This window comes from Hyla sarda, chromosome 7, assembly GCF_029499605.1.
Source record: "Hyla sarda isolate aHylSar1 chromosome 7, aHylSar1.hap1, whole genome shotgun sequence".
In the NCBI taxonomy this organism is placed as follows: Eukaryota; Metazoa; Chordata; class Amphibia; order Anura; family Hylidae; genus Hyla; species Hyla sarda.
Genome location: NC_079195.1, coordinates 200,827,704 through 200,855,542, shown reverse-complemented (window position 1 = coordinate 200,855,542; position 27,839 = coordinate 200,827,704). Strand labels below are relative to the sequence as shown.

Sequence of the window (27,839 nt, the reverse complement as noted above, 5' to 3'; positions counted from 1 at the left end):
AGTACATCCAGGAAAATTTAAAAAAAAGGCTTTATCCGTAAATCCTCCTCTCCTGCCGGAGCCGGATTTTTCTTTGTGTCCAAAAAAGATGGCTCTCTACGTCCTTGCATTGACTACCGCAGTCTTAATAAAATCACGGTAAAGAACCGCTACCCCCTACCCCTCATCTCTGAACTCTTTGATCGCCTCCAAGGTGCCCACATCTTTACCAAACTGGACTTAAGAGGTGCTTATAATCTCATCCGCATCAGAGAGGGGGATGAATGGAAAACGGCATTTAACACTAGAGATGGACACTTTGAGTATCTGGTCATGCCCTTTGGCCTGTGCAACGCCCCTGCCGTCTTCCAAGACTTTGTTAATGAAATTTTTCGTGATCTCTTATACTCCTGTGTTGTTGTATATCTGGACGATATCCTGATTTTTTCTGCCAATCTAGAAGAACACCGCCAGCATGTCCGTATGGTTCTTCAGAGACTTCGTGACAATCAACTTTATGCCAAGATAGAGAAATGTCTGTTTGAATGCCAATCTCTTCCTTTCCTAGGATACTTGGTCTCTGGCCAAGGACTACAAACGGATCCAGACAAACTCTCTGCCGTCTTAGATTGGCCACGCCCCTCCGGACTCCGTGCTATCCAACGTTTTTTGGGGTTCGCCAATTATTACAGGCAATTTATTCCACATTTTTCTACCGTTGTGGCCCCTATCGTGGCTTTAACCAAAAAAAATGCCAATCCCAAGTCTTGGCCTCCTCAAGCGGAAGACGCCTTTAAACGGCTCAAGTCTGCCTTTTCTTCGGCTCCCGTGCTCTCCAGACCTGACCCATCTAAACCCTTCCTATTGGAGGTTGATGCCTCCTCTGTAGGAGCTGGAGCGGTCCTTCTACAAAAAAATTCTTCCGGGCATGCTGTTACTTGTGGTTTTTTTTCTAGGACCTTCTCTCCGGCGGAGAGGAACTACTCCATCGGGGATCGAGAGCTTCTAGCCATTAAATTAGCAATTTGAGGAATGGAGGCATCTGCTGGAGGGATCAAGATTTCCAGTTATTATTTACACCGATCACAAGAACCTCTCCTATCTCCAGTCTGCCCAACGGCTGAATCCTCGCCAGGCCAGGTGGTCTCTGTTCTTTGCCCGATTTAATTTTGAAATTCACTTTCGGCCTGCCGATAAGAACATTAGGGCCGATGCTCTCTCTCGTCCCTCGGATGCCTCGGAAGTTGAACTCTCTCCGCAACACATCATTCCTCCTGACTGCCTGATTTCCACTTCTCCAGCCTCCATCAGGCAAACTCCTCCAGGGAAGACCTTCGTCACTCCACGCCAACGCCTCGGAATCCTCAAATGGGGTCACTCCTCCCATCTCGCAGGTCATGCAGGCATCAAGAAATCTGTGCAACTCATCTCTAGCTTCTATTGGTGGCCGACTCTGGAGACGGATGTCGTGGACTTTGTGCGAGCCTGCACTGTCTGTGCCCGGGATAAGACTCCTCGCCAGAAGCCCGCTGGTTTTCTTCATCCTCTGCCTGTCCCCGAACAGCCTTGGTCTCTGATTGGTATGGATTTTATTACTGATTTACCCCCTTCCCGTGGCAACACTGTTGTTTGGGTGGTCGTTGATCGATTCTCCAAGATGGCACATTTCATCCCTCTTCCTGGTCTTCCTTCAGCGCCTCAGTTGGCTAAACAATTTTTTGTACACATTTTTCGTCTTCACGGGTTGCCCACGCAGATCGTCTCGGATAGAGGCGTCCAATTCGTGTCAAAATTCTGGAGGGCTCTCTGTAAACAACTCAAGATTAAATTAAACTTTTCTTCTGCATATCATCCTCAATCCAATGGAAAAGTAGAAAGAATTAACCAGGTCTTTGGTGATTATTTACGACATTTTGTTTCCTCCCGCCAGGATGATTGGGCAGATCTTCTACCATGGGCCGAATTCTCGTATAACTTTAGAGTCTCTGAATCTTCCTCCAAATCCCGATTTTTCGTGGTGTACGGCCGTCACCCTCTTCCCCCCCCTCCCTACTCCCTTGCCCTCTGGTTTGCCCGCTGTAGATGAAGTGACTCGTGATCTTTCCACCATATGGAAAGAGACCCAAGATTCTCTTTTACAGGCTTCATCTCGCATGAAAAAGTTTGCCGATAAGAAAAGAAGAGCTCCCCCCATTTTTGCTCCCGGAGACAAGGTATGGCTCTCCGCTAAATATGTCCGCTTTCGTGTCCCCAGTTACAAACTGGGTCCACGCTATCTTGGTCCTTTCAAAGTCTTGTGCCAAATTAATCCTGTCTCTTACAAACTTCTTCTTCCTCCTTCTCTCCGTATTCCTAATGCCTTTCATGTCTCTCTTCTTAAACCACTCATCATCAACCGTTTCTCTCCCAAATTAGTTTCTCCCACTCCTGTCTCCGGTTCTTCTGACGTCTTCTCAGTGAAAGAGATACTGGCCTCCAAGACGGTCAGAGGAAAAAGGTTCTTTTTGGTGGATTGGGAGGGCTGTGGACCTGAAGAGAGATCCTGGGAACCTGAGGACAACATCCTAGACAAAAGTCTGCTCCTCAGGTTCTCAGGCTCTAAGAAGAGGGGGAGACCCAAGGGGGGGGGGTACTGTTACGCCGAGCGCTCCGGGTCCCCGCTCCTCCCCGGAGCGCTCGCTTCTCTCTCGCTACCGCAGCGCTCCGGGCAGCTCCACTGACCCGGTGCGCTGCGATACCGTCTCCAGCCGGGATGCGATTCGCGATGCGGGTAGCGCCCGCTCGCGATGCGCATCCCGGCTCCCGTACCTGACTCGCTCTCCGTCTGTCCTGTCCCGGCGCGCGCGGCCCCGCTCCCTAGGGCGCGCGCGCGCCGGGTCTCTGCGATTTAAAGGGCCACTGCGCCGCTGATTGGCGCAGTGGTTCCAATTAGTGTGTTCACCTGTGCACTCCCTATTTATACCTCACTTCCCCTTCACTCCCTCGCCGGATCTTGTTGCCATTGTGCCAGTGAAAGCGTTTCCTTGCGTGTTCCTAGCCTGTGTTCCAGACCTCCTGCCGTTGCCCCCGACTACGATCCTTGCTGCCTGCCCCGACCTTCTGCTACGTCCGACCTTGCTTCTGTCTACTCTCTTGTACCGCGCCTATCTTCAGCAGTCAGAGAGGTTGAGCCGTTGCTAGTGGATACGACCTGGTCACTACCGCCGCAGCAAGACCATCCCGCTTTGCGGCGGGCTCTGGTGAAAACCAGTAGTGACTTAGAACCGATCCACTAGCACGGTCCACGCCAATCCCTCTCTGGCACAGAGGATCCACTACCTGCCAGCCGGCATCGTGACAGCCGGGACCTGCCGCACATGATCCGGGCATCGCTCCGATGCCCGTGGTTATGCTTAGGACGTAAATGTACGTCCTGGTGCGTCAAGTACCACGCCATCAGGACGTACATTTACGTCCTTCATCGTTAAGGGGTTAAATGGAACTTAATAAAAGGTATATTTTATCATATGGAAGGTCCCTATTCAAATCAGTGCCTATAAGGTATGTAGGTTGGTTTTTAGCTAGCTAGGTCAGTTGGTAGCTAGGTGGATTGGTAGTTGATAGCTAGGTAGATAGCATGTAGGCAAAGTCAGATCACAATACAGTGTCACTTCACACTTTGTATGTTTAGTTCACAAATAGAGCAAATGATAGAGTCATTTCATACAATCATAGATGCACAGTCTCTAGTGTTATTCAAAGTGCACATATAATTAGGTGTTACTGTTTCACATTTTGTGTAAACTGCGCATTCATAAACATAAGATGCATAACTTTGCCTTGATGTCAGGACCCTTGTATAGTTGCACAAAGTCCTGTGTATTACATCGGGTCCCTATATTAGCACCAGGTAATGTATTCACTGTTCACGTCCCAATACTGCGCTATTGCATTAGTGCCCGTCACTGGTGGCCCGTGAAGCGATATTAGAAGAATACACGCTACAACGTGATCCCTGATTAATTGAAGCATGTAGGATCACCTATGGCAATGTGAACGGAGCCCAAATACTTGAAACCAGCTTCCACTAGGAAACAGCGAAGTGCAATGGCATAGTGTTATACAATCAGCAGCCAATGCATAACAAAGGAAGCTGTGTACATATGTGGATTAGGAAATGGAGAGAGGGGCACTAGTGCAATAGCGCAGTGTTGGGACATCTGCAATAAAGTGAACAGTGAATACATAACCTGGTGCTAATATAGGGACCCCATGTAATATACAGGACTTTGTGCAATTATACAAGAAGGGTCCTGACATCAAGGCAAAGTTATGCATCTTATGTTTATGAATGCGCAGTTTACACAAAAAAAACAGTAACACCTAATTATATATGCACTAGAGCAGTGGTCTCCAACCTACGGACCTCCAGATGTTGCAAAACTACAACTCCCAGCATGCGCTGACAGCCGTTGGCTGTCCGGGCATGCTAGGAGTTGTAGTTTTGCAACATCTGGAGGTCCGCAGGTTGGAGACCACTGCACTAGAGGCTCTGCATCTATGATTGTATGAAGTGACTCCATCAGTTGCTCTATTTGTGAACTAAACATACAAAGAACATTAACTCACATATAATTGGACTGCAAAATAAAGAGCAGTAATAAACATTCACAGAAGTAACTGCATAATAGCGTGTCTATGTGAAAAGGGTCCAGTAGATCAGTGTTTCCCAACCAGGGTGCCTCCAGGTGTTGCAAAACTACAACTCCCAGCATGCCTTGACAGCGAAAGGCTGCCCAGGCATGCTGGGAGTTGTAGTTTTGCAACATCTGGAGGCACCCTGGTTGGGAAAAACTGCAGTAGAGTAAGTGTGAAGTAACACTGTGTATTGTGACTAAAAGCCCCCCCCCCCCCCCCACCGGGTCACCCCCCCCCACCGGGTCACCACCCCACACGATTCCCCATCCCAAAGTACCAAAGAAAATAACAAAAAAAACTCACCTAGTCCCACGCAGCGATCTCCTGAAGAGCCGGGCCGCGTTCTCTCTTCTCCACAGTGCAGGCGCTGATGATTGACGTCATCAGCGCCTGCGTCTGGGAAGGGGTCACGGCCTTCTCTGAACTGTGTGCGCACACAGTTCAGAAGCTCCGGCAGAGAGTGACCAGCTATAAATGCCTCCCTGGGTTAAATAGACCCAGGGAGCATATAATACAGCAAAGTCTGCGGGCAGAACTGGGGAGGATTACCCCCATGATCTGTCCCCCTGCATGATTTTCTGGGGGGATGTGTCCCCCCGATTCCTACGCTCCCTGGATATCCCGAATTTGACGGGAGCCTGGGCTTGATTAGGGTGTGCCCAGGCACACCCGGCACACCCCGTGCGCACGCCTATGTACGGGATATAGTCCTGTACAGTACTTGGGCCCTGTCAGGTTGAGTCCCTCTGTGTCCTAGGGGCCCTCCTGCAGTGTCTCCCCCATGGTGATATATATTATGTATAGTGTTACGTGTGTTATGGATAAAGGACCTTTGAGTTAGTCACATGATAATGTGTTCACGTGATGTGTTTGTTACCCAGAGAGCACCAGCTAACCAGGTGACCTGCAGTTTGACCTATGGGCTTCTGGCTCAGCCCCCTTTATAAGAGGGACAGCCATTACAATCACTCTCTTTCTGATGGGGTACAGTCAAGACCAGACATCTCAAAGCTAGTGTCCAGCTCATCTGGAGGCCCCAAGCCTACCTACAGCCACATGTCAGTAAGTCAAGTCTTCTATGTCGGCTGTCAAGTCAACAGTCAAGTCAAGTCTATTATAGTCAGTGTGGCTGTCCTAAAGTCTGTCAAAGTCACTACAAGTCCCAGCAAGCTGCGAGGTCCCCTGTGTTACTGACCACCTCTCTGGGATCCTGGCCTAGCTGTAAATACTATTTCCATCTATCTACCTCAGTAAAGCTACCGTTAACCCTAACCTGGTCTTGGACTATTATTGCCCTGCCTAACCATGGGATAGCATTACTACCGTTCGGGTGGTTACCGCAAAAACCACGCCTTGGCGTCACAAACACTTAGGGGTTAATAACACCTTGCCCCCTGGACTACAACATCTGCCCCATACACCTCACCTCATCACACCCTGTGGCTCACCACATATCTGTCAAATCCCATGAAGGTAAATGGGGACCATAGAAGTTATGTACTATTCAGCAATGTTTCCCATTTAGATTAAATGGGATGAGATAAATTGAACGAGACATTGAGGCTGTGCTCACGTTGCAGCCAATTAGAAGTACCACAGCTATCTACCGCATGCATTTTTACTGCAAATGACTGCAATTGTGGTAAAAATGGTGCATTTTACAGCATACCCGTGGTTAGGCATACCATTTATTACCCCAATTTCAGTAATTTGCGCCATAAGCGAATGCTGTAATTTGCCACAACGTGTGAACACATCCTGAATGTTGCCAAGGTTATAGTACACAATTCTGCATCTCTATTTGCATGAACTAGAATTGGCTTTTACTGACCTCAAAGAGGCTGCTACTGCATATGTGAAGACCCAGATATAAAAGCCCCTTTGTTGGGTTCAGCAGTATAATGCAGGGTGTGTATTTTTATTACCAGAGCTTTGCAAGTCATATATATGGATCGGCACCAGTTGGTTGTTGTTTTATTTCTTATCCCTTACATAAGTCTACGTGCACAAGCCTGGTGTGCCGCCTGCTTAAATAAAGGAGTGTCTCTAGGCAAACAGCACGCCAGTAAATCAACGTGTGCTCTATCCTATGGAACCAAAGGCCACGTGTAAAACATTCTTTAATCCAGTTGTGGTGTCCCGGTACCGTATTACATACCGTACCTAGTGTAGAGGTCCCCAAAGTCAGAGTAACCACGTTCAGGTAGGGTTCCTCAGGTGGGACAGCCCCTAGTCGCCTCTCCTCAAGTCTAATTCTCTAATGTTAATATGTGTATATATTTAATAATAATATATATTTTATAGTAATGTATAGTACTTACCTTGTTTAGCGTCGCAGGACCTTTGGTCATGTTACCATGTTAATATCCTCTATGGTATGTTGGAGGACCTTTTGGAGGTCCTTGGGTCATGTGTTACCCACAAACCTTTGTAATGGTGATTGACATCAGTATGGACCAGGACCAATTAGCACTACTCCAGTCCTTGCCCATATAAGGGAGCTGCGTCCAATTATCGCTCTCTTGCGTTGCTGCTCTCGTGGATGCCGGACTAACAGGACGGTTCTGCGCAACTTTCAAAGACACGCTAGGCTTAAAAACCAAAACCGTGAGTTCAAAACCGTGAGTTCAGCTGAACCAAAACCGTGAGTTCAAATCTAAATCCCCGCTAATGCTAGGGTGACTACTGGACCACAACTAATCCCCTAAATCCAGTGGAACAACGCACAATACTAAAAGACTCTAAATGCTAAAGTCCCAACCTTTGTCAATCTCCAAGGAAAGCAGTTGTTATGCTTAGAGACTGTTCTGTTATTGAAGCTTGCAGAAAACCTTCAGTAAAAGTTAATCCTGTTTCAGAAAACTCTCCGGTTGTGGACAATCTATTATTCTCTACCTCCCTATCGCTCTTGGGACGGGTGGCGGTAGGACAAACGTTACTGAGGAGCTCTCACCCTGGCATCACGAATAGCAAGGGTTAATAAGCACCCTTTAATTACTGCACAGCTATGCTCCCCATTCCCCACATCCCCCAGGCTATCACACAGTGCTTCCCAACAGAGTGCCTCCAGATGTTGCAAAACTACAACTCCCAGCATGCTGGGAGTTGTTGTTTTGCAACAGCTGGAGGCACCCTGGTTGGGAAACAGTGGGTTAGCCACTTTTTTTTTTTTTTTTTTTTTTTTTTAAGTTCACCAGAATTTCATAGCTCCATATGAAATAACATGTGCAAAGTTACAGACTGGTTGCTAGAAATGCACTGCCTAGTACCACACTCTTTTCAGTGGGGTTATCAGGAAGCATAACCCTAGAATTTAACCTGTTTAAGATTTTCTTCTCCTCTGGGGATAAGGACTGCTGGAGCCCCCCGTGATCTCCTGCCCAGCGCACCATTCTCCTTATGGACAGAGCGATCTCCACTTCATGCAAGGAGACTGTCATCCCCTGTACAAAGTGGTGGTCAATATGCTCCCTCCATGTATCTCTATGGGAGAGCCAGAGATACACGAATGTTGTTGGCTCTCCCATAGAGATACATGAAGGGGGCATGTCTGCAACCGCTTCATGTGGGGGTCAACTTTTTGTTCATGGGGAGAGCGGGTCCGATCGCTGGGATCAATTGTTTAGCACTCCAGTAATTCTTTAAGTGTATGGCTATGCTGAGGATTTGGAACTCTGACCACTGTAAAATATACAGTACTGTGTATATACAGTATATATAAACCAACATATGCAGCACCATCCAGATAATGTCTAGTGGGTGCCAGCGTCCAGAACCTTGACCAGGGTTACTCCAACTAAATGTCCAAACAAAAGTGAGCAGCACTTCAGTTTGATAAAAAAAACTTCATATCCATATTTATTCCATCATATCCAGTCAAGCAACATTTCTACTCTCTATGGAGCCATTTTCAAGCTTGTGTGTGTGTGTGTGTGTGTGTGTGTGTGTGTGTGTATAGCCATGGCCGTAAATGTTGGCACCCCTGAAATTTTTCTAGAAAATGAAGTATTTCTCACAGAAAAGGATTGCAGTAACACATGTTTTGCTATACACATGTTTATTCCCTTTGCGTGTATTGGAACTAAACCAAAAAAGGGAGGAAAGAAAGCAAATTGGACATAATGTCACCAAACTCCAAAAATGGTCTGGACAAAATTATTGGCACCCTTTCAAAATTGTGGAAAAATAAGATTGTTTCAAGCATGTGATGCTCCTTTAAACCCACCTGGGGCAAGTAACCGGTGTGGGCAATATAAAAATCACACCTGAAAGGAGAGAAGTTCACCTAGTCTTTGCATTGTGTGTCTGTGTGTACCACACTAAGCATGGGCAACAGAAAGAGGAGGAGAGAACTGTCTGTGGATTTGAGAACCAAAATTGTGGAAAAATATCAACAATCTCAAGGTTACAAGTCCATCTCCAGGGATCTAGATTTGCCTTTGTCCACAGTGTACAACATTATCAAGAAGTTTGCAACCCAGGGCACTGTAGCTAATCTCCCTGGGCGTGGACGGAAGAGAAACATTGATGAAAGGTGTCTACGCAGAATAGTCCAGATGGTGGATAAGCAGCTCCAAACAAGTTCCAAAGATATTCAAGCTGTCCTGCAGGCTCAGGGAGCATCAGTGTCAGTATGAACTATCCGTCGACATTTAAATGAAATGAAACACTATAGCAGGATTCCAAGGAGGGCCCCACTGCTGACACAGAGACATAAAAAAGCAAGACTACATTTTGCCAAAATGAACTTGAGTAAGCCAAAATCTTCAGATGAGACCAAGATAGAGCTTTTTGGTAAAGCATCATTCTACGGTTTACCAAAAACGGAATGAGGCCTACAAAGAAAAGAACACAGTACCTACAGTGAAATATAGTGGAGGTCAATGATGTTTTGCCTTGAATGTGTACAAGGCATCATGAAATCTGAGGATAACCAAGGGATTTTGGGTCACACTGTACAGCCCAGTGTCAGAAAGCCGGGTTTGCGTCCGAGATCAGGACAATGACCACAAACAACATATGTCAAAAAGCACCAGAAATGGATGGCAACAAAGCGCTGGAGAGTTCTGAAGTGGCAGCAATGAGTCCAGATCTAAATCCCATTGAACCCCTGTGGAGAGATCTTAAAATTGCTGTTGGGAAAAGGCGCCTTCCAATAAGAGAGACCTGGAGCAGTTTGTAAAGGAAGAGTGGTCCAACATTCCGGCTGAGAGGTGTAAGAAGCTTATTGATGGTTATAGGAAGCGATTCATCTCAGTTATTTTTTCCAAAGGGTGTGCAACCAAATATTAATTTAAGGGTGGCAATAATTTTGTCCAGCCCATTTTTGGAGTTTGGTGACATTATGTTCAATTTGCTTTTTTTTGCTCCCTTTTTTGGTTTAGTTCCAATACACACAAAGGGAATAAACGTGTATAGCGAAACGTGTGTTACTGCCATCCTTTTCTGTGAGAAATACTTCATTTTCTAGAAAAAATTCAGGGGTGCCAACATTTATTGCCATGACTGTATGTGTGTGTGAGTTTAAAAAAAATTTAATCACAGAATTCTGGACTAATTTATATATAAAGTTGTTCTAGGGTGGACATTCACTGTCAGGGTATATTCCCACTATGGAATCTCCGTGTGCAGTGTGCTGGTAGCATTGGTGTAAATGCGTCTTCTGCTCATTCACACTGCAGAATATCAACCGTGGAAATTTACAGGCCGAAAAAATGAAAATGTTCTTTCTTTCTGCAGAATTACACACCAACTGCTTTGCCAAATGTCAAAGGTGCTGATGCAGGTGTGCGCGATCCTAGCGCCGGAGCATTTTAGCAGCAGTCACCTTCCGACACGTAATATCTTTGGATGGAGATTTCGCAGTGTGAACATACCGTTACTCTTTCAGTACAACTGTGACTGTGCCAGAACTACAACATTTGGTGAAGTCTGGTATTTTTCAGTTGTTGCACAAGGGCACCTGTGACTTTTTCCCAAAGAAAACATAAACGTGTTTTAGAGTATGAAAAATATTATATTATTACAGTGGGCATTCTTGTGATATAGATTCCTTGAATAGATATATGTTAATATTTAATGCATTTTCCTACAGATCCCCATAGAAGAGAAAAGAAGTTGGTTTTTTACAATGGCGTCTCTCTGTATGAGGTAAGGCTTCATTACGGATTAAGGCTTCACCACACATAGATTCTTTACTCTATCACACCAAGAGAACCAATAGTCTCATCTAACAAACCTATAGAACCAATATTCTCCTCTTACAAACCTATAGAACCAATATTCTCCTCTAAAAAACCTATAGAACCAATAGTCTCCTCTAACAAACCTATAGAACCAATAGTCTCCTCTAACAAACCTATAGAACCAATAGTCTCCTCTAACAAACCTATAGAACCAATAGTCTCATCTAACAAACCTATAGAACCAATAGTCTCATCTAACATATAGAACCAATATTCTCCTCTAACAAACCTATAGAACCAATAGTCTCCTCTAACAAACCTATAGAACCAATAGTCTCCTCTAACAAACCTATAGAACCAATAGTCTCCTCTAACAAACCTATAGAACCAATAGTCTCCTCTAACAAACCTATAGAACCAATAGTCTCCTCTAACAAACCTATAGAACCAATAGTCTCCTCTAACAAACCTATAGAACCAATAGTCTCCTCTAACAAACCTATAGAACCAATAGTCTCCTCTAACAAACCTATAGAACCAATAGTCTCCTCTAACAAACCTATAGAACCAATAGTCTCCTCTAACAAACCCATAGAACCAATAGTCTCCTCTAACAAACCTATAGAACCAATATTCTCCTCTAACAAACCCATAGAACCATTGGTCTCATCTAACAAACCTATAGAACCAATAGTCTCCTCTAATAAACCCATAGAACCAATAGTCTCATCTAACAAACCTATAGAACTAATAGTTCTATAGTTCAGATTGTTACTTTGCAACATATTAACTAAATCAATATATATTTAGCCCTTATACATCAATTTATTCAAGCCACTCTTGGTTTAAAGCAGTGTTCAACCAACCAGGGTGCCTCCAGCTGTTGCAAAACTACAACTCCCAGCATGCCCGGACAGCCTTTGGCACTACACTGATAGACACAGTAAACCTTCTTGCCACAGCTCGCATTGATTGTGCCATCCTGGATGTGTGGTTTAGGTGTTCCCTTTATGTGTTTTTTTGAGCAGTGTATACTGTTTCCTTCCCACCATTGCAGGTTGGATGAAATATTAATTACGAAGGAAAATGTTGAAGAAAAACGCCGGCAGTTTTATAACAAGACGCTGATGTTGCTGCGAGAAGCTGAAAAGTCGTCCAACAATCATTACAAAGGTAGAGTATACGGAGCGCGTAACAATAGGGAGCGCGGTTCCGACTACGGGCTCAGATTACTAATCCTTTGTTGCATAAAGTTATTTGACATTTCAGTTTCTTTTGACAGCAAAAGTTTGATCAGCAACCTGACTTCTTGTTTACGGTCACAATTTACATGGATTATACTACAAGAAGGGAAACCCTTTGATATACAATCCCCTGTACCTTGAGTGGGAGAGTAGTTCTGGAGCCTGCAGTATTGCGAATGCTGCTCTGGACTATAACATAGTTTATATCTCAGGACCCACGTGTTTACAAAAGTAATACTTCTATATAGAAACTGTAAAAATCTTTGCTCTAAAGGGGTATTTCCAGGGCTCAATCCTGCAGGAACGCATGGGAACTGAGTTCCTGCACTTTTTCCACAGCAGGAACACCATTCCCATTAGCAGGACCATCCCTTAAAGGGGTACTCCACCATTTTTAAATCAACTGATGGCAGAAAGTTAAACAGATTTGTAAAATACTTCAATTGAAAAATCTTAATCCTTCCAGTACTTGTCAGCTGCTGTATGCTCCACAGGAAGTTCTCTTATTTTTGAAGTTGCTTTCTGCCTGACCACAGTGCTCTCTGCTGACACCTCTGTCCATTTTAGGAACTGTCCAGAGTAGGAGCAAATCCCCACAGCAAACCTCTCTTGTTTTGGACAGTTCCTGAAGTATCAGCAGAGAGCACTGTGGTCAGACAGAAAGGAAATTTAAAAAGAAAAGAACTTATTCAAGTACTGAAAGGATTAAGATTTTTAAATAGAAGTCATTTACAAAGTTGATACAAGTTGATTTAAAAAAAAAAAAAAAAGTTTACAGTACCCCTTTAAGTGAAAATCTTGGGTAAGTTCCCACACTTTTTTTCCCAGGACTTGACCCCTGGGTACTCCACTGCTAGACATCTTATCCCCTATCCACCCAGGAATTCTAAACAAACGATGGGTTCCTGTGGCAGTGGTCATGATGACATAATGGCCACGCCCCCTGTGACGTCATGCTATGCCATCTCCATTCATATCTATGGAAGGGGGCGTGTCGGCCGACACGCCCCCTCCCATAGACATTAATGGAGGGGGGGTGACGTGACATCACGAGGGGCGTGGCCGTGACGTCACGATCATGGACTCTGGCTCCGAGCATTCTGACCAGAATGTTTAGAACGACGGAGCACTGGAGTACCCCTTTAATCCCTACATAGGAGTAGCCCAAAACAGCCTGAAAAATAGTTGGTTTGCACCACAACTCTTTGAGGTCCATTCCAGGAAAACCAGGACTGTTGCTAGTTATGGTTTTCCTATAGACTGGAACTTTAATATAGTGTACATAAGGTTTGGATACTAAAAATCTAATTAGTTCTCCAGATGAAAACCTATAGGCCAGTGATCTCCAAACTATGGCCCTCCAGATGTTGCAAAACTGCAACTCCCTGCATGCCCGGACAGCCTTTGGCTGCCCGGGAATGCAGGGAGTTGCAGTTTTGCAATGAGGTGGCGGGGTGTGTGGTGCAGGGCAGATGGCATTAACCCCTTGTGTTCGTGACGCCAGGGCGTAGTTTACCCTATAACCACCTGTGGTATCCCGGTACCGTATTTTATACGTTACCCATGTAGAGGTCCCCATAGTCAGAGTCCCTAGGACGTCGGGGTCCCTCTTTTCTAGTCTTCCCCTTGTCACCTCTCACTTAGCCACTAAATGTATAGTAGTTCTATCTGATATTTATACAGTTATAAGTATAAAAAGTGTATATATTGAATTGTCTGCCTGTTTGTGGAGTGGCAGGACCTGCGGGTCATGTGATCAGGTGGAAAACTCTATGGTTTTGCATTAGGACTTTAGGAGGTCCCAGTGACGTGTTCACCCACCATGTCTTGTAACGGTGAGTGACAGCTGACACGGACCAATCCAAAATGGCCCTGCCCATATAAGGGAGCGGCGGCCATTAATCGCTCTCTTGTTCCTGCGCTGCTGATGAGGACGGATCTGCGCAGCTATCTTCCACAGTGACTAGGCCCAAGCCTTGCGGCAATGGCCATCCATACAAAACTGTGAATTATCTCAATCCCTGTTAATTTAGCAAGATCACCGGACCTAAACAGACCCCCTAAATCCGGACGGATCTCTGCACAAATCCTAATTCTATTAATCCTTGGATAAGTCAATGGTCCGCAGCATCTGTCAATCATTGCTGAGCTGTATAGAGACTATATCACTAAGACTGTTGCTGTTAATTGGATGTACCGCAAGTACTTCAGTAAAGTTTATACAAGTTCAAGTTCATCCCTATTGTGGACCTTCATTCATTTAAGCACGCACCTATTGTTTCTGAGAAGGGTGGCGATAGGGCTAAGATTTACCCCAGCGTATTAACCCTCACCCTGGCGTCACGAGTGACAGGGGTTAACTTAACCCCTCATATACCGAAGCAACACCCCCAGTGTATTATATCCCCCCAAGGGCTACCACACACCCGAAGGTATACCGCTGGATCCTGGCCTAGGCACGGGGGGCAATAATGACTCCGACTCCAAGTTACGGACAATGGTAGCTTTACTGAGGGTAGACAGATGGTAAAGTCTTTACAGTTCAGCCAGGGCCCAAGGAGGTGACCAGTGACTCAGAGACCTTTTAAGGGCTTGCTGGGCCTTGTAGTTGAACTGGACAATTTGGTGCAGGCCATGTTGCTTGACAATTTGACAGAGATTGACTTGACTGATGACGGACAATGCTGCAGGTTACGTTTACTTGACTGTGGCTGCAGGACTTGACTTGAGGCCTCCAATACTCTGGACACACACACACTGGACACGACTGACCTCAGCAAAGACTTGGTGCAAAAGAGAGAGAGCTAGCTCCACCCAGGGCTTATATGGGGGAGACTAGCAGGGAGCCCATGGGTCACTCTTGGGGTCACCTGGTCGCTGATACCTCCTGGGTAACAATCACATGACATATCACATGGTATAACTCTTAAAGTGATAACACATTTTATTCAGAACAACATATTTACAATGGGGAAACTAATGCAGGGGGTCCTGGGGACACTGAAGGAGGCTGCCTGACAGGACAGTGAAGGTACGGGGGTAACACCTCCCGTACTGGGCCACCACAACAACATCTAGGAGGGCCACAGTTTGGAGACCACAACTATAGGTAGCTACTGTACAAGTCAATATTTGACCCTTAAAGGGGTACTCCGGTGGAAAACCTTTTTTTATTTATAAAAAAATTTTTTTTAAATCAACTGGTGCCAGAAAGTTAAACAGATTTGTAAATTACTTCTATTAAAAAATCTTAATCCTTCCAGTACTTATTTGCTGCTGATTACTACAGAGGAAATTCTTTTCTTTTTGAACACAGAGCTCTCTGCTGAATCACGAGCACAGTGCTCTCTGCTGACATCTCTGTCCATTTTAAGAACTGTCCAGAATAGGAGAAAATCCACATAGCAAACATATGCAGCTCTGGCCAGTTCCTAAAATGGACAGAGATGTCAGCAGAGAGCACTGTGCTCATGATGTCAGCAGAGAGCTCTGTGTTCCAAAAAGAAAAGAATTTCCTCTGTAGTATTCAGCAGCTAATAAGTACTGGAAGGATTACGATTTTTTTAATAGAAGTAATTTACAAATTTGTTTAACTTTCTGGCACCAGTTGATTAAAAAAAAATAAAAAATAAAGTTTTCCACCCGAGTACCTCTATAAAGAGAAGTCCAACTGTATACAGACTGACTTTGACGATTTAGTTCCATGTAGGTACACAAGACATGATTTTTTTTTTTTTAAACGGCTTTTTAAAAAATAATTATGAAATAGAAATATTTTGCATAATTTTGCACTAAAGACACTATTAGGCTCAGTTTCCACTTGTTTTTTCTTTTTTTGGCAGTTTTTGGAAAACTGCCACTGCAGTTTTTGAGCCAAAGCCAGAAGTGGATCCATAAGGAAGGAGAAGTGTAAGTCCTTCCTTCATATGTCCTATTCCAGTGGTTCCCAAACTGTGGCCCTCCAGATGTTGAAAAACTACAACTCCCAGCATGCCTGGACAGCCAACGGCTGTCCAGGCATGCTGGGAATTGTAGTTTTGCAACATCTGGAGGGCCACAGTTTGGGGACCACTGTCCTATTCCTTTTCAATACCCTTCTGGCTTTGGCTTAAATACTGCAGCGGCAGCAATCCAAAAACTGCCAGAAAAAAAAACAAGTGGAAACTTAGCCTTAGTCCAATCTCCTGAAGAAGAATCAGTACCTGCAGGACAATCTGAGATAAAATTTAAAATTTTAACTCTTCGGGAAGGGGATCAGTGTTTACTTAGCAAACAAAGGAAGATCTATGTATTTTTACAGATGACTGGTTCAGGTAAAGGTTGTTGTTAGACAGCTTACAAATCTTCTCATTCTTAAAGGGGTACTCCGGTGAAAAACTTTTTTTTTTTTTTTTTTTTTTTTTTATCAACTGGTGCCAGAAAGTTAAAACAGATTTGTAAATTACTTCTATAAAAAAATCTTAATCCTTCCTGTACTTATTAGCTGCTGAATACTACAGTGGAAATTATTTTCCGTTTGAAACACAGAGCTGTCTGCTGACATCATGAGCACAGTGCTCTCTGCTGACATCTCTGTCCATTTTGGGAACTGTCCAGCGTAAAAGGAAATCCCCATAGCAAACCTATCCTGCTCCGGACAGTTCCTAATATGGACAGAGATGTCAGCAGAGAGCACTGTGCTCATGATGTCAGCAGACAGCTCTGTGTTTCAAACGGAAAATAATTTCCACTGTAGTATTCAGCAGCTAATAAGTACAGGAAGGAGTAAGATTTTTTAATAGAAGTAATTTACAAATCTGTTTAACTTTCTGGCACCAGTTGATTTAAAAAAAAAAAAAAAAAAAAGTTTTTCACCGGAGTACCCCTTTAAAGGGAACAGAACAGAGCTCGAGTATTTTCTGACATGAAGACAACCAACTTAGGCTGGGTTCACACTACGTTTGCAGTGTACGGGAACCGGATACGGCTGCGGGGATCGAAAACCGGGCTCTCCTGTATCTCAGCCGGATCCAGCCCCAATCTAACTCATTTCAATGAGCCGACCGGAGCCAAACGCTGACTTCGGTCGGCTCATTTTTTCCCCGTATACGGTTTTCTGACCGGGCCTAAAACCATGGTATACCATGGTTTTAGGTCCGGTTAGAGAACCGTATACTCCAGTCGGTTCAATAAAATGCATTACATACAAGCCAGGTCCGACAGGGATATGGGAATGCCCGGTTTCCGCTCCCTCCAGCCGTATACGGTTCCCGTATTGCCAAATCATAGTGTGAGCCGGCCCTTAGCAATGTACATGACATATTACAGTGGTACTCAGAAGGGGGGAAAAAATGCTTCAAATCAACTGGTGCCAGAAAGTTACAGATTTGTGAATTACTTCTATTTAAAAATCTGAATCCTTCCAGTACTTATCAGCTGCTGTATGCTCCAGAGGAAGTTGTGTTGTTCTTACCAGTCTGACCACAGTGCTCTATGCTGATACCTCTGTCCGTGTCAGGAACTGTCCAGAGTAGGAGAGGTTTGCACCTTCTCTGGACAGTTCCTGACATGAACAGAGGTGTCAGCGGAGAGCATTGTGGTCAGACTGAAAAAGAAATGCACAACTTCCTCCAGTGCTCTCTGCTGACATCTCTGCTTGTCTCGGGAACTGCACAGAGTAGAAGAGGTTTGCTATGGGGATTTGCTTCTACTCTGTATAGTTCCCGAGACAGGTGTCATCAGAGAGCACTTAGACAGAAAAGAACAACTCAACTTCAGCAGCTCATAAGTACTGAAAGGATTAAGATTTTTTTTTTACAAATCTGTTTAACTTTCTGGAGCCAGTTGATATTTAAAAAAAAGTTTTTTCCTGGATAACCCCTTTAAGTAGAAAGTTCACATGGACAGATACTTTGATGTATGCCATGAGATTGGACATGGCTGAACACCCATTGGCCATTGTCAAGTCGTTCTTTTTTAGCCCTTCTACTAGTTCTGACCCTCACCAAACGATTTGTGTCCTTTATTCTTATGTATGGTATTATATATATTTTAGCTTTGTCCTGGTGCTATATTGGGATGATTCTGGACAAACAATTTACATTTTCGGACCCACCAATGGGAATTCATGACTATGGATTTACAGGAACCGATCCCTTGGACTGCTTCAGCAAGGTTCGTACAACGCATTTTTTTTTCTTCTAAATGGTTATATTATTATTTGTAGTAACCTGCGATACAGGTTGTATGTGATTCATAAGTCGCCTAATACCAGGGACATCCTATGCAAAGCAGAGTAGAAAGCTATGCTTAGTCTGTACTGAACTCAATGGCCCTGGTTTACTAACAGTGAAGTGTAGTTTTTTTGTTTTTGTTTTTCCCCCCGACAGGTATTTTTCCATGGTATTTATTCTTTTTTTTTCTACATTTTGCACTTTTCCCTACTTTTTATTTATTTATTTATTTATTTATTTTACACTGCTCTGAGCTGTTGGGTTTGCCAGAGCTCAAATCCACCAAATTTTATGTGAAAACATTAAAGGGGTTATCCAGGAAAAAAACCTTTTTTATATATCAACTGGCTCCAGAAAGTTAAACAGATTTGTAAATTACTTCTATTAAAAAAATCTTAATCCTTTCAGTACTTATGAGCTTCAGAAGTTAAGGTTGTTCTTTTCTGTCTAAGTCCTCTCTGATGACACCTGTCTCTGGAAACGCCCAGTTTAGAAGTAAATCCCCATAGCAAACCTCTTCTAAACTGGGCGTTTCCCGAGACAGGTGTCATCAGAGAGCACTTAGACAGAAAAGATCAACCTTAACTTCTGAAGCTCATAAGTACTGAAAGGATTAAGATTTTTTAATAGAGGTAATTTACAAATCTGTTTAACTTTCTGGAGCCAGTTGAGATATATAGATATAGATATAGATATAGATAGATAGATAGATAGATAGATAGATAGATAGATAGATAGATAGAGATATATATATATATATATATATATATATATATATATATATATATAAATTATATAAAAAGTTTTTTCCTGGAATACCCCTTTAATAAATTTGTTGGGATTTTCCAAAACTGTTAGGGACACGCTCCCTTTTCATTGACCACGTGCCCCCTTTTTTCTGGTTTTCTGAATACAGTGGGGAGTTAGTAGGTTTTTGATTTTTTGTCGGAAATTCTGGCACACGACAATACCCTACAAAATCTATTTGGAAAAGCCTTTGTAAATGAGGCCCAATGTTTTGTCAGTAGTCTTGGGCACCCATAACTTCTGACAGTACCATATAGAGCAGTGTTTCCCAACCAGGGTGCCTCCAGCTGTTGCAAAACTACAACTTCCAGCATGCCCGGACAGTTTTGCAACAGCTGGAGGCACCCTGGTTGGGAAACATTGATATAGAGAATGGGGCGAGTAGGGTAAACACTTCCAATGATGGCCATGCAACTTTTATGATCAAGAAATCTTAGTCGTAGTCCTCAGTGCCGCTATCAAAAGTGCCCAGGAGGTTGACCCTTCAAATGCCAAAATGAGTTTGGAAGTTGTAGTTTTGTAACAGCTGGAATCATCCTGGTTGGGAAAGACTATTGGAGACATTTATAGGTATGAAGGGTGCAGGCGCAGCAGTTACATCAGGGCACAGATACCCGTAGACCCCCTCATGTAAGAAGGAACATGACATATGGTTGGCGGGGACTTGGGGACCAGAAGCTTGATGTTAACCCTTCGTAGACCGTATGTAGCTGATAATAACTTGCGTCTTACCTTGTCCCAAACAGGCTATAGAAATAGGAAAAGGCGACCCTGTGATACTGAACCGTCTGGCCAAAATATTTCACTTTTTGGGAAAGCAAGAAATGGCTACTGGAATCTGTAACATGGCACTTAGCGCTCTTAAAGACCCCAAACTGAACTGTCAGGCTTACTGCACACGTGCCCAGGTAATGACACTGATATCCTAACCATTGAATAATATGAATTATGGCCCAGATTTATCAAGCTGTGTGAAAGAAAAAAAAAATGATTTTCCCACAAGAACCAATCACAGCTCAGGTTTCACTTTACCACATCTCGTTAGCTGAACTGGGATTATGTATTAAATGGGAGAACACTTGGGACGACTGACGTGGAGAAGGACTTAGGAGTCTTAGTTAATTACAGTAACGTGGTCTAAGGTGATACAAGGTGCTCAACCCACCTACGTTGGAGTGGAGGACCTGCACCTATGGATCACAATATGGTTTCACTACTGTGGTTAATGTAAACAATGGCTAACCCTCAAAACGGAAATCCTGATATCCTTACATGAAGCGCACACATGAGCCCGCACACCACGCCAAGGTTTCTCAAATGGTGCGGGACCTAACACAAAACCTACCTGGCCAGATAAATAAAACCAGGAACCAAATTACGGCAGCCTTAGGCCCGACTTGCAGACTGCTCCTCAGTTACCTCCAGTGTGGACTGATCACACATACAATGGGAGGGAGGAGACAAGCTACAAGCCCCGCCCTGGTTGGTTCATTTATAGCCGATGCTACCCAGTAAGATAAAAGGGTGCATTAGTATAAGCCTTAAGCAAAGACATAACGGCTTATATTTGCATGAACATGGTTATAGCAGGAAAACTCAACCCCAAGAGCAGTTGTGCACCTTTGCTGGGGCGGAGGTCCTGCACTTGTGAACCGTTGCTAAGGGCGATCCCCAGCAAAAATTGCATACAATGGAGGATGCCTGCAGACGGTCACAAGTACCACAGTGGCATCCTGACACCAGATAAATGTGTATGTGGATGCGTTATACATGACTGACTTTAAACAATTACAGTAACGTGGTCTAAGGTGATACAAGGTGCTCAACCCCAAGTGCAGTTGTGCACCTACGTTGGAGTGGAGGACCTGCACCTATGGATCACAGTATGGTGTCTTAGATAACAGTAAACTTAGCTGTAGTGGTCAGTGTCGGGCAGCTGCAGCCAAGGCAAATAAAATCATGGGGGACATCAATAGGGGCATAGATGCCCACGACAAGGAAATATTTCTACCACTGTACAAATCACTAGTCAGACCACACATAGAATACTGTGTACAGTACTGGTCAGACCACACATAGAATACTGTGTACAGTACTGGTCAGACCACACATAGAATACTGTGTACAGTACTGGTCAGACCACACATAGAATACTGTGTACAGTACTGGTCAGACCACACATAGAATACTGTGTACAGTACTGGTCAGACCCCACATAAAATACTGTGTACAGTACTGGTCAGACCACACATAGAATACTGTGTACAGTACTGGGCACCAATGTACAAGAAAGATATAGGGGAGCAGGAGAGGGTTCAAAGACGGGCAACCAGAGTAATACTGGGAATGGGAGGACTACAGTACCCAGAAAGATTATCAGAATTCGGGTTATTTAGTTTAGAAAAAAGAAGGCTTAGGGGAGACCAAATTTCTATGTATAAATATATCAGGAAACCGTACAGAGATCTCTCCCATGATCTATTTATACCCAGGACTGTATCTATAACAAGAGGGCATCCTCTACGTCTAGAGGAAAGAAGGTTTCTACACCAGCACAGACGAGGGTTCTTTACTGTAAGAGCAGTGAGACTGTGGAATTCTCTCCCGGAGGAGGTGGTCATGGTGAACTCTGTAAAATAATTCAAAAGGTTCTGGATGCATTTTTGGAGAATAATAACATTATAGGTTATGGATTCTAGATTTATAGGGACAGAACGTTGATCCAGGGATTTATTCTGATGCCATATTTGGAGTCGGGAAGGAATTTTTACCTCTAGTATGAGGGTTTTTTGCCTTCCTCTGGATCAACTCAGTAGGGACTCTTAGGGATATAGGTTGAACTTGATGGACTCTGGTCTTTTTTCAACCTTATGAACTATGTAACCATGTTGAGGCAAAATTGTGGTGTGCCACGGGGTGTGAGCTGCGGTGTAAGGGGCAGATGGTGTTGCCCAAGGGTAGATGGTATTAACCCCTTCGTGTTTGTGACACCAGGGCGTGGTTTTCCTAAATAACCACCTGAAGGTAGTACTGCTAGTACTAGGTCAGGCAGGGGCAATAAAGGCCAGGTTAAGGGTAACGATAGCTTTTACTGAGATTAGACAGGAGGTATAGTCTATACAGTACAGCCATTATCCCAGAGTGGTGGCCAGTGACACAGAGAGACCTCACAGGCTTGCTGGGACTTGCAATAGGTAGACTGACTATAATGCAGACCACGGTGACTAGAGAGTAGACTTGACTTAACTTGACTGACTTGATCACTGACAATTAATGACTTTAGCTTACTTGCAATTGACAGGTGGCTACAGACTTTAGGCTTGAGGTCTCCAATGCTCTGGACACACTCTGTAAGACGTCTTGACTGCACTGGACCTCAGAGAGATGATATAGATGATAGGGGGGCTGTGCAAGGAGCCCATAGGTTACTTGAGAGGTCACCTGGTCACTGGGTTCTCTGGGTAACAATCTCATGACTTAAACATGTGACTTAAACATAATCATGTGGTACAAATATAATCATGTGACAAACAATAAAGGTCCTTTACTCATTATGTGAAAACACTTTTTATGGGAAACCTATATATACACAGGGGGAGACACTACAGGAGAGCCCCGGGGACAGACAAGGACTCTGCCTGATGGGACAGAAGGACCATATCCTGTACTGGGACACCACAAAATCCCTTCATTTTTTCCCAAATCTGGGCCTATGTATCCTGCGATTTTATCTTTACTGTTCTACATTTGTACTGTGCAGAATTGTTTCTTTAACCATTTACATTTTTACTTCTGTTTAGATTTTTATTTGGATGTATGTACGAGACTTGGAACGGGCCAAGTTAGGCTTAGGAGGATTGCCAGACAGAAATCATCTTTCCAATGCAAAATCTGACCTGGAAAGCATTATAGATATATACCCCTGCCTGAAAACATACCTGGAGATGGGGCAAGTGAGTACTGCTAAACTTTGTATATGTGTAACATGTGTATGGAGAAAAGACAGAAGGAGTTATGTTTCCTAGAGGAGACTGCCATCTTGTGTAGGATGCCTTATAGGCCAGTGACAGCTAACCTTTTCAAGCCCAAGCTCCCCCCTTATTGGCCCTATGACATAATTGAGGGCTTAAAGGGGTACTCCGGTGGAAAACTTTTTTTATTTTTTTTAATCAGCTGGTGCCAGAAAGTTAAACAAATTTGGAAATAACTTCTATTTAAAAATCTTATCCCTTCCAGTACTTATCAGCTGCTGTATGTTCCAGAGGAAGTTCTTTTCTTTTTAAATTTCCTTTCTATCTGACCACAGTGCTCTCTGCTGACACCTCTGTCCATTTTAGGAGCTGTCCAGAGTAGGAGCAAATCCCCTTAGCAAACCTATCCTGCTCCGGACAGTTCCTAAAATGGACAGATGTGTCAGCAGAGAGCACTGTGGTCAGACAGAATGGAAATTCAAAAAGAAAATAACTTCAAGTGGAGTATACAGCAGCTGATAAGTACTGGAAGTATTAAGATTTTTTAATAGAAGTAATTTACAAATCTATTTAACTTTCTGGCACCATTTGATTTAAAAAAAAAAAAAAAAAAAGTTTACCAGGGGAGTACCCCTTTAACTGACTTACTGCTCCATCCAAGGCTCTCCTGCTCTTAGTTTATTCCAGAAGCAAATACAGGAAAAGCAACATTTCGACCCGTATAACAAGTGTGGGTTGACCCATACTTGTAATACGTGTCAAAACATTGCTTTTCCTGTAAATACTGGACTTTTGTTTACTTTTGTGTCAGACAGACATGTCAGAGTTTTGATCACTTGTTTACGGGAACAAGCCGGGAGAAGTGTACGCTTAATGGGTTCTCTACAAGCTCTGTGTCACGTTAACTGGACGGACTCATAATGTAAGACTATGGGACTGTCGTCCAGGTCTCAGACACAGGGTGGGGAGACAAGCACACAGCTGCCCGCTTCTCTCCCTGCTCATTGTCATCATTGGTTGGGATCTGAACATTTTGACCCTAACTGATTTGAGATGTCCCTAGGGCATGTCAATTTTTTTTCATTGACGGGTACGCATTAAAGCGGTACTCCTCCCCTAGACGACATATCCCCTATCCGAAGGCGGGACCCCCGCGATCTCCCTGCTCCACCCGGTGTTTGTTTAGAGCACCGGGTGCAGCACCGAAGGCTCTTGACATCACGGCCAAGCCCCGCTCATGATGTCATGGCCACGCCCCCTCAATGTAAATTTATGGGAGGGGGCGTAATAGGCATCACGCACACCCTCCCATAGACCTGCATTGAGGGGCGTGGCCGTGAGGTCCCGAGCAGGGCTTGGCCGTGATGTTGCGAGCCTCTGCCTCGCGTTGTCAGTTATCTGGCATTGACCAAAGTTTGCTCCGTGCACTGGATGTCTGGGGTGCCGCAGTCGAGATCGCTAGGGTCCATAGTGACAAGACCCCTGCGATCAGGCATCTTATCGCCTATCCTTTGGATGGAGTACCCCTTTAAGATCTACCCACATGACAACCGAGCAGCAAATACTTCTGTAAATCTCTAGCAGTAGACAAAAAGTCACAGCGGTCGGCACTTTAACCCCACTAGCCAACATTAGAAAATTACCCGGCTCATAAGACACATATCACTGTATCCAAATACACAGTATCGCCTCTTCTGTGCTGCTCAACCCCATATAATAAATAAATGTGCGAAAGTACAAAAAAAATGGGCAGCACTCGTCATAGGAACGTGAAAAAGCTTCTTTATTCGATGCAATCTTCACAACATAAAATTGTATTAAAACAGACAGGTACACGGCGTGACAGAGTAAATGGGTTACATTGCATGCACGTGCAACAGCTGTAACCCAATGGGTATTCTGGCCAAAGGAAAGGGGATAAGATGTATGATCACAGGGGTCCCGCCGCTGGGACCCCCGCTTGCGGGGCTCCCAGCGGCGGGACCCCTGCGATCATACATCTTATCCCCTATCCAAAGGATAGGGGATATGATGTTTAAGGCCGGAATACCCCTTTAACCCTGACATGCCGTGTACCTGTCCAGTGTAATACAATTTTGCACCATGCGTAAAGAGGGCACTGAATATAGAAGCTTTTCCATGTTCCTATGGTGAGTGCTGCCCATTTTTTTCTAGTTTTTGGACATATCTTTAGCAGTGTTTATGATGCAGTAGTCTTGCAGCTTTCTGCTGCACCTCTGCTGGCCCACATGACTGTCCCCTAAAGCTTTATACTACCAAGCATTGTTCTGACAACTCCTGTTTATCTTCATTCGAGGTCTGCTATTACATGGGTGTGGATGCCGTGCAGGAGCTGATGTTAACAGATGAAGATTCCATAAATCAGGCATTAGTTTGCATTGCAAAAGCCACAGAGTATGATCTGGCCAATACCCTGCCTGAACTGCAGCTACTGAAGGGAAAATGCCTGCGAGTTAAAGGCGAAGAAATGAATGCAATGGAGTGTTTCAAGAAAGCCATGAATCTGCAGAGCAAAGGCTCCCTGGCCACAGAGACCTTCAGACATTTAATAGAAATATTACTAAGCCTCTATAGTCAAACTAAGATCGACGCCGAGACCTTGGTCCGGGAGGTGGAATTCTGGGTAAAAGAAGCTCAGGAGAAATATGACGTAGAGAGTGTAAGTCAAGAGCTGCAGACTGTATGCAGAAATAACACCATGGAGATTGTCAAGCTCTCCAAGGCAATGATCATGGCCGGTAAGATGGACTTGGTACGGCTTTTGCTTCAATCTGTAATGGTAAATGGTCGGAAACTTCGACCGAAACTGAACAGCCGCTCTTCTTCCTTCTAATCGTGGCTTTATTCCCACTACAATGCAGAGAAAGACTGAATATTATCGACGGAGTAGTTATCGCCATCTACATCTATATGGGATTTGTTGTGTCTCCCCACATTAACATTGTGTCAAGTCTCCAAAACATCCTAAGGTTAATACCTAAAGTTGACCATACACCATGTGGCAGAGCCCTGTGTCTCCCTCCCCCACCCCTGGCAACATCTGCACACTATGATTCACTAAGCATACATGTGTTGGGAATAGGAATGAAAGCACCTGCCAAAAATCACCTGACATTTTGGCGGGACGCACCAACACATGTTGGATTTTCAACTGCCCTGATCCTTTTGTTCTGGGAAAGATATGTTACCACCAGAGGAGTCCAGCAGCGACCTATCGGTACTCTCTCCATTGGGACAACATGAATGCTCAGCTTAAATGACTACTCCAGCAAAAGTTAAATTATCCCCTATGGACAGGATAGGGTATAAGTAGCTGATCGCAGGGGTTCCCAGTGGTCGGACAGGGGGACTCCAGGACAGGACCCTGACTCAGTGAGGAGCCTGTGTCGTCTACCGGTAGACACTAAGCACTCCTTTTATTTCTAAGGGAGCACCGATGATCCGAGTGCTGTACTTGGGTCTTTTTGGCACTATTATAGAAATGAATGTAGCACGCGCCACCTACAGAACTCTCTTCTCACCGAGCGCCAAGGCCCGTTTAGGAGATCACAAGGGTTCAAAGGATCAGATTCCCCAGCCTTGTCGTCCCCCTGTTTTTATGTGACACTGCACTAAAGAATTAAAGTTTTGCTACAGACCCGATGAGTGCTGCTTTACTTTCTGTGTTACTGTTGGGACTGTAAGCATATATTGGTCTCAGAGCCGAGCACCGCGGAAGAGCTTTGTTTAATGCACGCTGCGGAAGCCTGAAGTTATATACCCGAAGGGGCAACAAAATAGAATGCACGCTTGCTTATCCCCATTGTGCCGAACACTGTTTTTCTGTTATTGCATAGCTTAATGAAAATGGTCGCTGCAATAGTTGAATTCTAGTAGTATTATAGACTTTCAAAGAATCAAAGTTCACTACAAATATGGCTGCACTTCCTGTCACTTTACTAGAAATGGCCACAGCTTAAGAAACTTAAGATGCTGCTCTAACTTCTAATTTTACTGATATATATGGTCTTTTTATGTTTTGGGTGGAAACGTGCTTTATGGATTGTTTATCATGGCACTTGTCACTTGAATTCTTTAGTTTTGGAATGAATGAAACAATTAATGTCCAATAATACACAAAAAGATCAACGATAATAACACTGTAGACAATTGATCTCACTGTGGAGTATACGCATAAAACTGTAATTCAGGCACTATTATCAGTAGATGTAAACATTGAGTGTAAAACAACAGAATTATGGTGGCACATGGAGCGCCTACTGCTCGGTATGGAGCCATCGGAGCCAACTTTACTGACAAAACATACAGGTAAATATATAGGATATAGTAAAAAGCCACAACCAGTGATTTTGTTACAGTCATTCTTCTGATATAATACACTCCTCAAAAAAATAAAGGGAACACTAAGATAACACATCCTAGATCTGAATGAATGAACTAATCGTATGAAATACTTTCGTCTTTACATAGTTGAATGTGCTGACAACAAAATCACATAAAAATTATCAAGGGAAATCAAATTTATCAACCCATGGAGGTCTGGATATGGAGTCACACTCAAAATCAAAGTGGAAAACCCCACTACAGGCTGATCCAACTTTATGTAATGTCCTTAAAACAAGTCACAATGAGGCTCAGTAGTGTGTGTGGCCTCCACGTGCCCGAATGACCTCCCTACAACGCCTGGGCATGATCCTGATGAGGTGGTGGATGGTCTCCTGAGGGATGTCCTCTCAGACCTGG

At 44.1% G+C, this 27,839-nt stretch overlaps 1 protein-coding gene across 1 annotated transcript in view; it reads left to right on the top strand.

Moving 5' to 3' along the window:
* The window catches only part of TTC22 (tetratricopeptide repeat domain 22), a 39,879-nt gene extending 13,418 nt beyond the window's left edge, over window positions 1-26,461 (top strand). Inside the window, exons 3-8 of the mRNA XM_056532183.1 lie at window positions 10,751-10,806; window positions 11,899-12,014; window positions 18,120-18,238; window positions 19,851-20,012; window positions 22,905-23,057; window positions 25,393-26,461. Coding sequence (XP_056388158.1) covers window positions 10,751-10,806; window positions 11,899-12,014; window positions 18,120-18,238; window positions 19,851-20,012; window positions 22,905-23,057; window positions 25,393-25,929 — 1,143 coding nt within the window. The 3' untranslated portion in view covers window positions 25,930-26,461. The remainder of the gene's footprint in view (window positions 1-10,750; window positions 10,807-11,898; window positions 12,015-18,119; window positions 18,239-19,850; window positions 20,013-22,904; window positions 23,058-25,392) is intronic.
* The last annotated feature ends 1,378 nt before the right edge of the window (window positions 26,462-27,839 follow it).